This window comes from Psittacula echo, assembly GCF_963264785.1.
Source record: "Psittacula echo genome assembly, chromosome: 23".
Taxonomy (NCBI): domain Eukaryota; kingdom Metazoa; phylum Chordata; class Aves; order Psittaciformes; family Psittacidae; genus Psittacula; species Psittacula echo.
In genome coordinates this window covers 577000-594649 of record NC_137748.1, presented here as the reverse complement: position 1 = coordinate 594649, position 17650 = coordinate 577000, and the positions used below count along the sequence as shown (strand labels likewise).

The following is a 17650-nucleotide window of genomic DNA, read 5'->3' as shown; positions in this document are numbered from 1 at the left end:
CCACTTTGGTTCAGCTTTCTTCTCCGTTCAACCAGTGAGACACTTCCCATTCTTGGGCCTGCAGAGAACATGCAGCCAGCTGCAATTTCACATCAAGGTAACTAGGGCAAAAATGCAGCTCTGTTTGGATAGCTGGCAGTAGAACAAACATCAGTCCAGCAAACAAAGGTATCAGGCACAAGAGCAGACCCTAGGTTCCTTGGCATAAACTTCCCCAAAGGACTAGGCCAGCTGAGCTGGCATTTGGAAGATGCAGCACCACAACGGGCAGTTGCAACTAGACCACACGGGGCATGGAGAGCCCAGCAGGAGCTGCTAGCGAGGGAGGTAATTCAGTACTGGAGCTGTGCAAACTGATGTCTGAGCAGCTCTTCAGCAGAGGGTCTGTGCCTGGCTTCCACAAAGATCTGCTTTAGAAAGTCCCGGCAATGTTCTGATATGTGGGAAGGGAGCTGCGGGTTGGTGGGTTGGGTGGCGATTTTGAAGATGGCTGCCATGGCTTCGTACTCTGCCCAGGGTGGTTTCTCTGTCAGCATTTCCACAACAGTACAACCCAGGCTCCTGGAAAAGCAGGAAAGGAAAACAAGAAGCAAGGATTGACACACAATAACACACGGAACGGCTGAGCAGCGAACAGCAAGGGCCAGGTCTGCTCTGGAACCAGCCAGAAGATGGCTTTGTGTTCAGCAAACCCCATGTGTGCACAGAGCCAGACCTGCCAAGGTTGCTGCTTTTCTTACTGTCAGCTCAGCACTGAAGTGCTGAGACAGGGAGGCTGATTCCTCACTGCACCAGGAGCCATTTAGTGCCATCTGTCCAGCTACTCTCAGCTCAAACTCTCCTCTCAGCAAACATCTGCATTAACAACAGAGGACATGAGGTGCACAGGAGATGTCCCTCAAGGTGCTGTTTGGCCTCAGTGGTGTTTAGGTGTTGCTGCTCCTGGTACTTCTCTAAGGCACCTGGTGTAAGGTAAACCCACACTTTTTAACCAAGCTCCAGTGAATCCCAGCTGGTTGATCGCAAAAAGTCAAGTCCCTTCTCAGTGCACAGCCTCAGAATGCCTCAGTATCTCCACTTTAGAAGAAGCCAGCCATCGTAGGCAGTCAAAAAGTAAAGTCTTAACAGCTCCAAAGTGAGAAGGCAGCAAGCTAGAACACTGGGGGGGCACATGCATCATTATGTTAAGGCAAAACTCCTACAGTTAATGAAGCTCTGCAGGCCGCTTCAAGGCAAGGAGGAGATGATGAGGATGGACATAACTGAGCCACCTCTCTGAAGCAAGTGTGACGCCAATATTCCACAGGCAAGGGTTTCAGGATCAATTGCTTCCTCCAGGCCACAGATTAAGCAAAAGCAGTTAGTGAAGATCTAATACCCAGTCCTTTTTGATCACATCGTTCCAGCAAAAAGGCAAAACTGCCTCTTGTACCTTTAAACTAAAGCCCCTTTTGAAGTGAAAAGCAAAGACGTTTTCAGAGGCAGGCTTGCACCAACTGCCAAGACAAGGAAGGGAAGGAATTAAACCCAGCGAATATGCAAGAAATGATTTCTTGACAAGGTTTAAAATCCAACGTGAACATTTTACACTGGTTTCCAGCCATTTAAGACTTTACTAGAAGAGAGTACAGAAAATGCAAACCATGTGTGCTGAAGTGCTGGGGGCTTGCTCAAAAGCAAGCAGGGATATATTATTGTTTAGACTGATTTATGCCGTTTAAGCAGATCCGGTTTCTTTAAGATACTCAGCAAACGGCAGGAATGTTTTTCATGTCAAGTCACTCCAGCAATAACAAATAGCTCACATATTCTGCTATTTAGGAAAAAGAAAATTGGAGAGGGGCCTGCAGCAGTGGCAGAAAGCCAGAGGCTCAGATCTGTTACGTCTTTGAGCCTCTCGGCCATGCACATCCACCCTGGGACTAATGCTGCACTGGAAACTTCTGACCCCCCTAAAGAACCATTGGGATTGTAGGAACTGGAGCCCAGCCAACAGCAGCGTCTCTTTGATGGGAATGGACCGATGTCAGCACCAAGAGGAAATCCACAACTGCACCAACTCAAGGGGAAAGGCACGTGCTCCATTCTCTTCCCAAGCATCCCATCTGGGAGAGTCTGGAGAACTTAACTCTTTCCATACAAGACGCATTTCAGGTGTTTCCACTCCCTGCTTGTACAGGAAACAGCACTGGCCTCGCTTTACTGTGCACAGACAAACACACCTTTTGTTGCTGTCATATAGTTTAATCATTTCACCTTTTTAGGGCCTCCAAAACTAACATTTTGACACAGGACATTTGGCCCTTTTCTTTCAACAGAGGCTGTTTCTTGGCTATGCCAATAATAGCATGGCTATAGTTTCCATTCATGCATAGTTCATCACCTCTGATCTTGACCTGCATTTTTTGTGTTATTCCAGGTTTGGGCATCTTTCCCCTAAAGCTCAAATTCTCCATCCTGTTCATTTCCAGTGTGTTATAGGCACACTTCTCATTTTATAACCAAATGAATGGATTCTCCCTAACCAACCCTCAGGCTCTCTTATGAAGGATATAAGGGGGAGGGAAACCTTGCACCAGTCAGAAAACAGAAAATCAGCTATCAGTTTGAGGGAGGAATGAGTGGAAATCGCCCCTGAGGAACTATAGGAGCAGTTGCATGCTGACACTGAAAGCACAGCCTGCAGCAGGTCATGTCTTGAGTTCAAACCAGCTCCTCCACTTTGCATTAAACTTCTGGTCCAGGCAGAATCACAATCTGGATATACAGAGGACAGAATGTATGTGTTCTATCTCGCTCCAGAAAAGGTGTAAATTGACCTATGGACAGAAGGTTCGAGCCTCACCATACATCAGCTTTTCTTCCATAGCCTTCTCCGCTGATCACCTCCGGGCTCATCCAGTACGGTGTGCCCGTGACAGAGCGGATGCCTGTTCCAGACATACAGATTGTCTGCAGCCGTTTGCTGGCCCCAAAGTCCCCAAGCTTCACATTCCCAGCAGAGTCACGGAGAATATTGGCTCCTGGACAAGAAACAAAGAATGGAGACAGCTGTTTTCATGCAATCCAACTGTTGGATCTGCAGCCGATGGAGCTGATATCCAACCCAGAAATACCATGCTCATGGGATGGCTTTTTCCCTGTTAAGCCTCAGGTGAGCTGCTAAGCATCACTGCTGTAATGCAGGCTGTAGACAAGCCAACTGCTAATGGCTGTAAATGGGAAAAACTTCAGGGGAAAAAACACAAGGAAATGAAGGGGGAAGGGAAATCAGAGCTGAGTCAGCACCATCATTGTTACACCGCCTGTAAACAGCTCAGCCTATGCAGGGCCCCCAGGCCAATGGCTGGATAGCACATAGCTGTGTAGGAAATACTTTCCTTGGGATGCTGCTTTGGTGAGTAAAATCATTGCTTTCTGTCAGCTGGGTAACAGATGCAGCTAATGAAAGCACTCTGAACTCCTACAATAAACAAGTCAATCTCCACTCTACCGGGTCAGAGGTTCTGAACATGGAGCACCAGGATAAAAAGCAAACTTACAGAGTGTAGCTTGCTTAGCTGCCCTGAGAAGCTTGCCCAGAGCAGCTGTGGCTGCCCCATCCCTGGCAGTGTTCAAGGCCAGGTTGGACACAGGGGCTCGGAGCAAGCTGCTCCAGTGGAAGGTGTCCCTGCCCGTGGCAGGGGTTGGAGCTGGATGAGCTTTAAGGTCCCCTCCAACTCAAACCAGTCTGGGATTCTGTGATATGTGGACACAAACTAAGACTTAGACACCAAATCCAATTCTTCCTTCAAAGGCACAATAAGATAAAGAACCCTGTGTTGCCATTATGTGGCATGTGCCTATGTGAAATCCTTCTGCCCTTAAGGAAAATGCATGTCTGCTGGGAGATAGTTTCATCACTTCACTTCCGCACTGGAAGAGCTGAATTCAGTGGTGTACAAGGTGTTATTCAGGAATCAGCATAATCTTTTCCCTTTGCCAGCCCAGAGGGCGCATAATGAAGGCAGGAACAACTCTCAGCTCCTGTAGAGAACAGCCCAACTTCCCTTACCCAGCCTAGGACATCACCTTCCTTAAGCTGTGCACATGAACACAAGACCACAATGGGACAAACTGAGCAAAGCAATGTTCAGGAGCCCCAACGTTTCTGTTTCCAGAGTTCCTTTAGCACGTGGGACAGACATCAACCATGAGCTGCTCTCACCTTTTATGTCCCTGTGCACAATCATGTTGCTGTGAAGGTACGAGACTCCCTCGAGAATCTGGCGAGTATATTTTCGGGTCACGTTTTCCGTGAGAGCACCATAAGCCTTCAGCTGGTCTTTCACTGACCCCTGCACCAAAAGCAAACAGAAAGGGTTGGCAAAGAAATGCCAAACCACACACCTTGCAGTCTCCATCCAGTTCCCATGAGCGGTAACTGGGTTAGACACCCAGCTGTGTCCTGAAGCCTTTTTGGCTTCAGTAAAATGCTCTTACAGCATTTTGCCCTAAGAAGCTCCTTTTAGGAAAAGCAAGGAGATGCTCTATGGCAAAACAGCTTAAGGAGGTTCTGCTTCCTCCACTCTTGAGCTGTGCTGGTACAACTGCTTGTGAAGACAAGTAATAAAATAGTTCAGCAGACTGGTCCAGATCAAAACTCTCCCTTTTGCAGGGTCACTTTTAGCCTCATTTGCTGTACTATATGAGACTGCTCATTCATTGAGCCTCATTTACAAGTTGGCCCAAGTCCTCTGAAGTACTTTGGTAGAACAAATTTAGACTGAAGAGAAGAACTGCCTTTAGTGACTGATGAAAGAGAGCTGGCCCAGGGTGCCCAGAGAAGCTGTGGCTGCCCCATCCCTGGCAGTGTTCAAGGCCAGGTTGGACACAGGGGCTTGGAGCAAGCTGCTCCAGTGGAAGGTGTCCCTTTCAATTCAAACCATTCTGTGATTCTGTGATTATAACCCAGTATGAGAAAGTGGCATAACTAAGAGGGTTTTAGGTGGATTACACAGGGTGAGCACACCAACTAATAAACCCACTCATCTGACTGTGTGATCTGTGACTGTACTGCTTGTGTCAGTTCTTACCCCTGGCATGTACTCCATGAAGATGGTTAAGGTCTTCTCTGCTCGATCCCGTAAGCAACCGTAATACTGAACAATGCGCTCGTGCTGGAGGTTCTTCAGCAGCTGAATTTCACACTCCAGGGCACTCACTTCCTATGGATGTAGAAGGAGGAAAATGAGGTTCTGGCCCCAGAAATATTCCATCCTCATAAATGTGTCCAAGTCACTGACAATATGAGACCACCACTACACTGAAGAAGTCTAATCCATGGCATCGGTTCACCTACTTCTTGGAACAGCCAAACATTACTGATGTTTCACATTAATCCTTACCGTATAACAAGCAGGTAAGTATTGGAGCAGAAGCTCTGATAGTTAGAACATGGGCCTACCATCCAGAAATGGATTTAGTACCAGAAAAAGCTGTTTCTTATCTTGATTCTGTAGCTGAATGGTTTTAGCCAAGCTGGTTGGAAGCATTCTTCATGAGCACCACAGGTACAACCTCCCTTCTCACCACCAACCTGAGGACACTGAGTGTTAATTTCCATTACGCAAAAGCACTGAATACACAGTTACAGCATTGCCTGGAACTCTTCTGTAGGAACCTCAACCCAAGCAAGGGAGAGAGCAAGACTACAGGTGCTAAGAGTTCCTACACAGTCCTGTTCTGATTCCCGCTGGTGATTTTACTTGAATCAACTCAGAAACAGCTTCCTCTCTTATTTACTTCACACAATCTGCAGCTATTGCACATGATCCGGATTCTTTGCTTTATTCTTGCTAAAGAAAACAGGGTATCATAGCACACAGGCTATCCAACAATTCCACACTGAAGCAGAGATGTTTGTTGCCCAGGGAAAGTATCAGGTTCTTTCTGAATCCAGGGAATGAACAGGATGAATAAAGATACCAGAGCATGAGGATATATGGGAAAAAGAATGATGGTTTCCCCAAAATTAGTCCCAGTTACCTCTGGAAGGTGCCAGGTTCACTTCTCTCCCTTTGGGAGAGGATGCAGCTCCTCAAGAGCAAGGACCTGGCTGCTGCAGAGGTGTGTGGAATCAGAGGAAGTTGCTTAACTGGGCAAACTGATAGTTTAAGGATTGGAGCTGCAGTGAACATTCCAGGCTGCTCTTCTCTGGCTCAGAGTTACTGTCTCATTTACAACAGAGAAATGGTATAATTTAGAACTGACTAAGTTAGGACTTGGCACTGATATCCCATATAAAATCAGGATAATTCAATCTTCATGGATCAGTTATTCCAGCTCAAAATGAATTTGTTCAACACTGGGAAATTGGTACGTTGTTAAAACACTAACAAAGAACCTAACAGCCATTCCAACTGCATCCATTGTGCAGGGAGCTGGGTGCTAATCTGTAATTCCAAGGTGCCCCTTCCCATCTCCACTGTTTCCAATGTGTTGTCATATTCCTGTTGTTGATGTACTGACACCACAGCTCAGTTTGTTTTGAGGATAGGGAGAATTCAGAAGAGGAAGCAGATAAATAACAAACTTCATACAGGGCCTACCATATAAGCTCAGAAAGCCGATTTTCCAAGTGCATGCAGTCTTTTTTTGTTGAGAACCAAATAAAAGTCCTATTTTTCCTCGGTTTAGTTTCATTCACATCCATGCCTAACCAGGAACACAGGGCAGTCTAGTATTCCTCAAGTAACCTGGCTACAAACCAAAAAGCTGAGAAAAGAGAGCCAAAAATGAAGCCAGAAAATGGATTTTAGTTCCAGGCTGAAGTTAATCTCACAGAATAATGACTCCTATTCCTTTCCACACGACTTGAAACCCCAGGATAAACTAAGGAAGTGCCAGCTTTGGAGGACAGGCAGATCCAGGCACTTGAAAAGATCTTATAGGGTCTTAGAAGCCGTGATGAGAATTACCTTGCTTGTTTCAGGACTCTCTGGATCAAACTGGACCTGCTTAGCTGCAAGCTCTCTGCCCGTATCCACATCATAGCACAGATACACACGACCAAAGGCACCTTGGCCCAGCAGTTTCCCTCGTCGCCAGTTTATTGGAGCACTCGGAGCTGAAAGAGAACAGCAATCATTTCTCTTTCCATTCGACTATTTCAAGATAATGGAGCTCTTCAAAGATCAATCTCCATCATGCTGAGATTGGAAAAGCTATTTTGCACTGAGAAGGGTTTCATCGCAAGGCTATCTCTGCAGCAGAAGAATTAAAAGTCATAATTCCCTACGAGAGAGTGATAAGGTAGGAGCCACAACGCAAGCACAGTGCAGATATCTTCTTTATCTGCTGAACAATCAGACTTTAACAAATATATATCTGAGGACCAGCTAAAACAGCCACCTCCAATAGCCCAGCAGGATATTACATCAGATGGAATGCTGAGTTCTCATTGTTCTACCGCACTGCACAAGCAGTGGTCTCCTGACCCAGAGATGAACACCTCAGCCCAGGTTTTCAGACTGCATTTAATACCAAAGCATACCCTGCAAAGACCAGTACTTTGACAGGACACCACCAGCCCTGTGCAGTGCAATGCAGCCAGTGATGAGGAGGCTAACAAGAAACTCTAAAAACGAAGAAGGGAACCAGCCATCTGGACAGTGTGAAGATGCAGAAGAGCTGAAAGATGAGCTCTGCCGTGTCTAATGTAGTCAGATTTCCTGCCAGTCAGTGTTTTAGGGTGTTGCCTACTCTGCTGCATTAAATGTCTTCATTTTGATACTTTCTTTTGTGTATGGGATAGCTGAAGTTCGTCAGAAACCATTTATTGTCTTTTTTTCTCTTAATAATATAAAGTTTCCCCACAAAACGACTCAGGGATGACATCAACACAGAAGTAAATCTTTCTACTAGGAGCACATGAAAGATATAAAGGCCTTAACAGATGGGTCTCAAAACACAGCCATGGAATTATAGAGACTGGATTGAGAACAGCCCTGAGGAGAAGGACTTGGGGTGTTGGGTAACGAGAAGCTCCCCATGACCCAGCTTCAGTGTGTGCTTGAGCCCAGGACCTCCTCGTGTGCTGGGCTGCACCCCCAGAGCATGAGCAGCAGCTCAGGGAGGGGATCCTGCCCCTCTGCTGTGCTCTGGGGAGACCCCCCCTGCAGTCCTGATCCAGCTCTGGGGCAGCAGCACAAGAGGGACGTGGAGCTGTTGGAGTGAGTGCAGAGGAGGCCACGGAGATGCTGCGAGGGCTGGAGCAGCTCTGCTCTGGAGCCAGGCTGAGAGAGCTGGGCTGGGGCAGCCTGGAGAAGAGAAGGCTCCTGAAGGGGAGACCTGAGAGCAGCTCCAGTGCCTAAAGGGGCTGCAGGAAACCTGGAGAGGGGCTTGGGACAAGGGCCTGTAGGGACAGGCCAAGGGGAATGGCTTGAACCTGCCAGAGGGGAGACTGAGCTGAGCTCTTAGGCAGAAGCTCTTCCCTGTGAGGGTGCTGAGGCGCTGGCCCAGGGTGCCCAGAGAAGCTGTGGCTGCCCCATCCCTGGCAGTGTTCAAGGCCAGGTTGGACACAGGGGCTTGGAGCAAGCTGCTCCAGTGGAAGGGGTCCCTGCCCGTGGCAGGGGTTGGAGCTGGATGAGCTTTAAGGTCTCTTCCAACCGAAACCAGTCTGGGATTCTATGATCCTATGTGGTTTTGAATGGCTTGTTAAAATCAGCTATGGTTATGTATTGGGTCTGGAGTTCATCTCTACAAGTCCTTCTTGCCTCTAACCCCAGGAGGCCTTCCCCCAGTTACCACCAGGATGATTCCTACTTACATTTGGTGGGAATGTTCCTCTCCTGCACACCAAGGGCATTCTCACTGTCAGCGCTCCGCAGGCGGCCACGGGGGTCCAGGTACTGCAATGCCAGGCCTAGGTTTTCCCCATTGGTGCTTAAGGAACGACTTGAAGGCACCAAGGTGAAGAGATTCCCTTGGTGACGCCGTATCCGGGGAAATGTCCTGCGACCTGAAGACAAAAAGGACCATTTTAATTAACATGCTTCCAAGTGGAAGGAAGTGCTCTAGAGGTCGAGCACTGAAGAGAAGGGAGAGAAAGGACATATTCTGCTCTGCTCCCACGGAGTAGAGCCTACTGCCAAGCAGAGAAGATGCAAAAATATAACCACTCAGGGCTGATGCTGCTCGAGTTCAGCGCAGCTTTGGATCATTCCCAAAGCAGAAGGGAGAGAAAACTCCCCTCAGATCTAAAGTTGCCTTCCAAAGTAAGAATCTGATTTATACAGGCTACCACCCAAGCTCCAAAGCCTGTTAACAGCTACACAGACAGAATGACTTTCTAGATAACGTGCCTGAACTTTCATTATGCAAATCAAATACAGGGAAAAAACTTGCAGCTCTTGGTTGAGAAACTGATTTGCATAAAGCCATCTGACGAGCAGGGATGCGATTCTTGAAGTCGTTGGTATATTTGAAAGACCCTGAAGCAAGCTTGCATTGTGAAATAGCAAAGCAAAATGAACCCCTGAGGTAGGAACCCACTATATATGACCAAGGCTAATAACTATGTCCGCTGCTCAACCCTCACTGGTCAGCCTGGATAGCCCCAGAAGGACAAACTAAGCACAGAGTTACAGACAGGCATCGTGGCTTGCTGTGAAGATGTGCCATCATGCATGGCAGCATTAACTCTAGCACTAACTGCAAGGACCAGGGCAATTCCAGACTCTTCAACTCGGAGCTCCACTTGCCCCTAGAGGTTGCCATTGTCTCACCTTGTTCAAGCCTGAAGGTCTGGAAACCACTCACCATCGTTGTAGTCTTTGTGCTGCATCGAGACGTTGTAGCGCCGGGGGTAGGTCCCACCTTTCCCTGCTTTGTCATAGATCTGATTCTCACGGTCTGGAAGGAGATGTAAAGAGAGGAGTGAGGCTCCTTCATAAAGTCAATGTTCTAATGACACAATTCTGCTCTAAGAGCAGGATCCTTTCAGGAAGAGAAAATAAACCTCACAACTTTGCAATCAACATATCCCCACGTCTTCTATTTATACAATCCCAGCAAGCATGGAGGAGAGCCAGCATGTCTGGATCTTTACACTGGACACTGACATACCTGAGAACTCCTGTCTATTATCAGGAAAGCTTTGTGCCCTGGACATCCGTGACTTCCGAAAAGAAGGACTATTGAAGAAAGAAAGCAAAAGTAAGTTTTACAATCCATTGGGGTAAAACCTACATGGACTTCAAATACAAGCTAATATATCTGCACACCAGTAACAGTGAGCTGCAAATCCATGTCCTTGCAACGACTGCACACTACACCTGCAGAGCTAAGCCAGGCTTAGCCCCAGACAACCAGACTATTTCCCAACATGGACAGCTATTTCTGTTCAGTTTGTGCCATTTATTCAGCTGCTCCCCAGTCTGTGGTATAAGAGCAAGTGCTTCCTTCAGACACATGATGTGGAAGGTTAAAAGCAAGGCTAAGAGGAGGAGCAGAACAGGGTATCATCCTCACATTGCTCACAGGGCAGTAGACAATGGGGCCTACTGTCTCCAGTGATTTACCATGAGGGTGAGTGAGTTCCTCTCATGAAAACCTCAGTGCACTTTCCTCTCTACTCGCAGCTGAGGCAGACACTGCTTATAACCCCCCCCATTTCTCCACAGTAAGCAGGACTCCTCACACAATCCTAAGTTTGGTCCCTTGTTTGGCAGAAGGTCTTTACCGTCTCTTAAGAGATCACACAAACTCTGTTGTTGCCAAAGCCATGTTATTTCACTTCTATTTTTGTTAACTAGTGGGAATGGAGTAAGCCTGATACAGCTTCCAGACTCCCAAGTGAGGCTCCTTTCCTGCTACACGAAGAACAGCAGCTTCCCCAGGTGGTGCCCACTCCCATAACAACCAACCAGGAAGGCTTTCCCCTCTCCACACTCCTCCACTCAGGGCAGGGAAAGGGGAGAGAAGGACAGGTAACAAATGAGCAATGCCCTCCCCAAATGAATGTGTGCATATTCACAGGTTAACTGTAAGTGCTTCCCTGTGACTCCACAAACTGGAGGAAGTGAAGAGCTACAAACCCAAACCTCCAGTGCTTGACAAAAAAACCTACACAGGAATCAGCCTGGAGGAACCTTAAAAACATGCGGAAGCCCAATGTTACAGGTGCTGGGAAGCCACAGTTGCTATTCAAATTCATAGCACCTACAACTGCCCATAACACCTCAAACAACACCAACAGCAGAAAAAGATCTAGAGCATCAGACTACGACAAACTCTTCATCCAAGGAAGAGCCCCTTTCTTTACCTTTGGTATTAATATTCTACTTTGCAGGACACAGAGATCTACTGTAACGGTGTATTTCTGCAACCTTAGAGTAGCTGTTTCTTTTCTCTTCTTAAATGAGCAAGTAGAGCCTTGTCTAAAGGAGATCTAAAGATGCTGCAGCCAGATGCAGGCATGCTTCAGAACTCTGTATCTGTAACACAGAGCTACTGAACCACCAGTTGGTTGGTGTCTGGTTTTGCCAGACAATAAACCAGTCTTATGACACAATTTGTTCTCTTCAAGGATTATATTAGGATATAGGTAGGAAATAAGTTCCTATTTCCCTCCAAGCAAATGTATGAGCTGGAGAACAGACTTTTGCAGGAGTACAACTGGTTATTTCGATTTCAGCACATAAGTTCCTAACAGCTTGTACATTTGTACCTGTCTGCTGACCTGTCCAAGGACTGGCAGCTTCCTGATACTGAGTTTTCAGCACTGCTTAAAGGGTCCAGCATCTGCAACACAGAAGAAATCACATGGTAACATCAGTTCAATCTAATGCCTAAGAGGCTGTGCAGGAGGATCAGAGCCCACTGCTGCTTGCTTAGAGATGTCCAGATAAAGAGGGGAGTCTAAAGCTATTTAGAATCTACATTTATCCTCTCACAGAAATTAAGGACATATCAAATTTGAGACATTGCTTTAGGTGTCGAAGTTTAAGTCAGCCTTGGGCTGTGTTTTGATCCCAACTGACTTCAGGAACAGAGTCTCTGCTGCTGCTGCACTGCTGCCTCCACCTGCACATCGCCCTTTGGCCTTACTTCCTACTCTTTGAATAGAGAAAGCAGTTTCCAATGCAGGAGGGTCACACAAACCTGAGTGCACATGTGTGACACCCACCAAAACTGCTCATTCAGAGGTGGACAGACAATGCCTGATTCACAAGGCAACTCCTGCCACTGCAACAAAGGCTTTGAACCTGTACATCTACAAACGAGCCTGAAGCAGAGTTTAAATGAACAGAGCAGTTACTACTAGGTACTAATGCAACTACAGCTAGTGAATATTATGAAGTGAGAGGGCTCAGAGAGTTCCTTAACTGCTGGACTTCCTTTTTTCCCCCCTAATGCTCATACTTACACACTGTTCACTGGTTTCGGGGATGAATTCTCCTTCACTGTTTATGCTGGTGTAGGAACCCTGCCGAGCAATGCGCTGCTGCCTCTCTGGAACGTACCCAGGAGGTGGTGAACTTCGGCCTGTGTTCTGGGAACCTGGGCCAGAAAGAAGCACAGTTTGGGTATGAATGCTTCTTGCAAGGAGACTGCACGTGCACGTACACAGAATCCAAAGCCTCACCTCTAATACGAGACCTCTGTGATCACAGCAACTCTGGAGTGAACCTTAACACTACAGTCTGGATAGAAATGGAACCAGGAGGTGCCATGGCAGAAAGGAGATTGTTCCACAAGCACCTGCACTGCCATTTTAGACACTACATGGTATTACTGAAGCCCCTAACACAGCAGTCACCTATTTCTAATCAATCCTGCTCAACCTTCTGAGGATAGTTTCAGTACCTAAGGGGGGAAGAGGACTCCAGGAATCCCTGGCTTTTGGCCATGAACCTCATTGCTAATCTCCACTTAACAAAACACTTGTCAGAGCAACCAATCTTCTGCCTTACATTTGCTGTAACTGGTACCATTTACCCTGAGTGACAGCCCTATTCCTGCTGGTCACACTGAGCAATTGCAGGATCCCATGGGAGCACTGTTACCTTTGTAAAGAACGCCCAGATGTCTGTTTTACTGTGTAAACCCCAAACTATATAACTACTTTGGTGAATTCTGCAGTGTCTGTTACTTACATGAGGTAGCTATATGGGCAGAGAGGATGTTTAGGGGCCCAAGGGGGAGAAAACCATTGTACTCATCTGTGCACAGTACTACCTGAAGAGTTTCTGTTGTGCTACCTACTGAGAGAAACTTTACTCCCTGGATTTATGTTTTTCCCTGGCAGATCTCAAAGCTGATGACACTTTCAGAAGAGGAACATACAAAATCCCTCTTTGCAGTGAGCCATCCACCTGCAGCTCCCACCGAGTCACCCTGGGAGCTCCAAGATACACTGTGCTTCAGCCAATCTACTCAAGGTCACCCATGAAGATCTGTTTTAAGATCTATGCTCTTTACCACGCTGTCTTTCATTATCTGTGTGTACTCAGGTGCTACGAAAGATGGGTATAGATCAGCAAATCCTCTCCCAAGGAAAATATTTTCTACAGCAGTTATTGTAATACAGAGTGAAGGCAAACATCAGCAGAAGCTCACTGCAAAGCAGGGACACATCTTTTGGAGGACTGCAGTAGGAAAAAGGGACTCAACAACTCAATGCTGGCTTAGAGTGCATGGAGGGGGGTGAGCTCCAACATAACCTATTGCTTAAAGCTACCAAGTGGCTCTGCAGGGCTCACGTGATATTACAGGCCAACTGGTATGGAGATAAACAAGAGAGTGTGCTTTGGGGCTGCACTGAGGCCGGGAGCACACTTTCACTCCTTCCGATCCAATGGCATGGCTGGCCAAAGGGAGCCCGAGTCCTGCTGGCACTGGCCCAGCTGCTATTGTGGAAAGGCCACCATCACTGGGCAGGAAAAGGAAGTCGGCACTAAATCAGTGTATATCAAAGGAAGTGAGTGGAAAAAACACAAGTGCTGCCAGAATTCTGAGCAGCTTTTTGCCTTTTTTTCATGTTTTAAACTAAAAGGTATCTTTACTTCCAACCCTCTGCCTTGGTGACTGCAGGCTTTAGGTCCATCCGCTTTAGAAGACAGGAACTACAGATACACCTTCTTGCAGACAACTGCTGTTGAATGCTGCTTTTGACTTTTGTTGTGGTAGCAAATAGGAAAAGTCTCCATGCCTGAAAGACTACAAAACAGGAGCACAATCCTCTTCCCAATCAAACATAGGAAAAGAGAAGGAAAACTGAGCTACTGCCGAATTACTATCAGACCTCTGACAAAACTGGAACTCTTAATAATGTAAGAGTCTGGTACTTTGACATGTTCAGCAAAGAAAACCAATGCTTCCTTGATCGGTGAATAATCAGGAATTGGGTAATAATCAGGAAGCATCCATAAGCTGGGATAAGAGGAAAGAGTCTGTACAACTGGAATACAGAAGGGGCCCCTTATTACGATACAGTTTACTCATGACAGACACTCGGTACAGTCTGTTAGCTTTGGCATCATTATCTGGATACTTCAGAATGCCAATAAAGGAGATTTTTTTTGTTAATAGAATATTTCTGGCATTGAATTTGTCTGTGCAAAAAGCAATGTGGTGTTCAGACACATTTCCAGTGCGTGGATATTCTGCCTTCTTCACAGGAGCGAGGAATGTTGCTCCTTTCATGATTAACTTCCAACTAGAAAGGATGGGGAAACTCTTTTTGGCCCGGTTTCAGACACGTACTTCACAAGCTTTCAGCACTTTGTTTGCTACTTCATAAAAGCAAACTGCACAGCAGACTCTAGGCAGGATACAAGCAGGTTTGCTGGAACTACTGGTCTAGTTCTCCAGTCCTTCTCTACTCTCCCAATTACTCTTGTGCGGATCTGCCTCCAGTTTAGACCCCCCAGTATGGAGACTGTCCATCCTAGTTGAACTGGATTTATTACTTGTCATTAAGATCACACTGCATTGTTTCAATGCTGCTTTGAGCAGCCTTCAACCATGGATTTGAATAGGACTGCAGAGTTATCCAGGAGGTTGTAACACAAATTGGAACAACTTGGACAAATCCAGAGAGATGGAAGGCAAAAAAATCAGAGGAGTCTTACACGGACTTTTCCACTGACCACTAAGCCATCACAAACACAAAGGAAATGAGACAAAGGTACAGCTTACTCTCACTTTTCTCATTACCTTTTGTGCACCTATGGTATGAGCCTTGTGCTCTACTCATCTGGTAATGATGAGAATGAAGGGGTAGGGAATGCAGTATGTTGGACATGCTGTGGCAACTCCTGTACTGCTGCTAAAATGCTTCATTACAGGAGTGAGGAGAGACTCCAAAACCCAACATAAAAACAAACCCCAAATCAAATCTAGGTTTCATGAACTGGGATTGCCAATCTAAATAAGAAGCTTAATGGACTTGCATAAGCTTTCCAAATGTCTAACCTCAATGAATCTGGCTGTAGGACATCCCCTTTAGCAGCTCCTCAGCTGTTCAACAACTTAGTAAGGAACTTTGAAACATTCTATTGTAAACGTATTAAGAGCTTTTGAAAATGAACCGCTTTGTCCTGGAATAACCTTTCAGTTTCTCATGGCTTTCCTAAAGGCTATTCCATAAATCCTTGTACCCCAAAGACATGCTTCACAAAAGAAAAGTGGCAGAAATACTCACTGACAGACAGATGCCTACTTCTGGGTTCTGGCTGCTGATAGGGTGTGCTCACATCCCCCACAGATTGGGAAGTTTTAATCCTGACTTGTTTGGGCAGTCCAGAATGGGGCGAAGAACTGGTCTGTTGGGTAAAAGAAAATGAAATGAGCCCCAGGAGCAGTCTGGCCACAGTTTCAAAACCCTCATTCTGTTTAGCAGCAGGAAAGTCGCAGAGAAACAGTTCCAGAGCCTGAAACCCTATTAACTTCCCAGAACACAAATAAAAAAGGCAGCAATAGAGCAAGCTTTACACTTCTGTAAGACAGGAGCCAACCAACTAGAGCCTCAAATCCAATGCAGGACTGACAAGCCTCCCCGTTTGTCTTCCACCTGTGAAACCAAGAAGGGGCTCCTAACACCCCCAGAGACCAGAGCAGGGAAGAACCATCAGTTTCTATCAGCCACCTTGGCCAGCAGAGGTAAGCTCTGAACCCTGCACGCTTTCAGAAGCAGTCAGACACTAACTTGACTCTCCACAACCTTTACAAAGTGAACTGACAATTCAGATGCCTCAGTGAAAAGAAACTCTACAGAGTTTAAGAGCAGAACAAGTTTGGAGATGCCAAGATGAATGCTGCCTGCGCTGGTTTTAGTCAGCCTTCCCTAGACATAACATCATTAAGGATGGTTTTTTCCATGGTGCCTTCAGCTCCTTCAAAGCAGAAAAAGGAATGAAAGGAGACATGTTATAGGAGCATTCCTTGATCTGTTTCAGAAGACAGAAGGGGTAACTCCAGCATGCTTGATAGAAAACGAACTGCAGGATGGGTTTGCAACTGATGGCAGTAAGATGCTGCCCAAGAAGAGTTGTGCCACAAGTAACTGCAAAGCAATTACAGACTCCAGAGGATGCTCACTTGGAACTATTGAGGCTGAAGCTTCAGGCAGGCAACACCTCTGTGTGATACAGGGTGATACAGGGAACAGCAGCTCTTAACAGAGGACTGACCAGGACACCAGCTTCTCCTTGCACAGGGTAAGGAGGAAGCCTGGTTTAAATGACATAAACTGTACCATGAATAGATTCATAGAAGCTGAATAAAGGGTGCAGAGGGGCCACCACTCACATGGACAAGCTGATTGTAGTACTGTTATCCAGTTCTTCCCATTAAACAGAAAGAAAGGACCAACAGAAGTGAGTTGCTTGATAAAAGCAAGCACAAGAGAGCCCAGAAACAGGCACAAGGCAGATGAATATAAATGCTATTCACCAACACAGGCTCTCAGTACCTGGCACACAGCTACTGCTGTAGAGTTCCTTTGGTTTAGATACTATTTGTGCCAAAGTCATGGCATTACCTTTCCATCCCCAGCACAAAAAAGAGCACAACCAAAACAAAATCTGCATCCTGTACTGCAGGAAAAATAATGCTTCCCGCTCCCTCAGTGGGATGAGATCATGCAGCCAAGAAACCTCCTTCAGACTTGCAGGCTTTTGCTTTATCACATGTAGGGCTCTCCTGTCAAGAGCTGCAGAGGAAGCTGGAGGAGAAGCGGGAAACAGTGGCACTTACTGAAGACCTTGCTGTTTGTTTCTGCTTTGAGCAAAAGAGGAAAAAACAGCTAATAAAAGGACAGCACCACAGTGCTGGCTCCTGGCTGGTGCAGGGATGAGATTTACTGAGTGGCTTATGTAAAGTGGAGATATTATCATTTAGCATCTGGTTTGCAGTCTGAAGACACTGACATTAAAAGAGGGCTGTAAAAGAGGGCTGTTTCACTGTGTTATAGCAAAAATTGAGGCCACCTTTTACAGACTGTTTCCTGACAACACAGGACAAAGTCTGACTAAGCTAGGTCAGACCAAAGGCCTTCTTGCCAAGTATTGTCTTCAGAACAGCCAGAAACAAATGCTAAGGGAAAGGGCATAGGACAAGGAACATCATCATCCCCTCCTACACCTTTCCAGCTTTTGGCATCCAG

General features: G+C 46.4%; 1 protein-coding gene across 3 annotated transcripts in view; it reads right to left on the bottom strand.

Annotated features, from left to right (window-relative positions):
* Positions 1-316: 316 nt before the first annotated feature.
* Positions 317-17650, bottom strand: part of MAP3K3 (mitogen-activated protein kinase kinase kinase 3) — a 33784-nt gene continuing 16450 nt past the window's right edge. For 2 of the 3 annotated variants that reach the window (XM_080633228.1, XM_080633229.1), the window contains exons 7-17: positions 15689-15809; positions 12410-12543; positions 11711-11784; positions 10108-10175; positions 9802-9894; positions 8810-9001; positions 6960-7108; positions 5076-5207; positions 4208-4337; positions 2846-3023; positions 317-561 (exon numbers count right to left, since the gene is read on the bottom strand). In XM_080633228.1, the coding sequence (XP_080489354.1) occupies positions 333-561; positions 2846-3023; positions 4208-4337; positions 5076-5207; positions 6960-7108; positions 8810-9001; positions 9802-9894; positions 10108-10175; positions 11711-11784; positions 12410-12543; positions 15689-15809 (1500 nt within the window). In that variant the 3' untranslated portion in view covers positions 317-332. The remainder of the gene's footprint in view (positions 562-2845; positions 3024-4207; positions 4338-5075; positions 5208-6959; positions 7109-8809; positions 9002-9801; positions 9895-10107; positions 10176-11710; positions 11785-12409; positions 12544-15688; positions 15810-17650) is intronic. The other variant, XM_080633230.1, reaches the window with a different exon arrangement.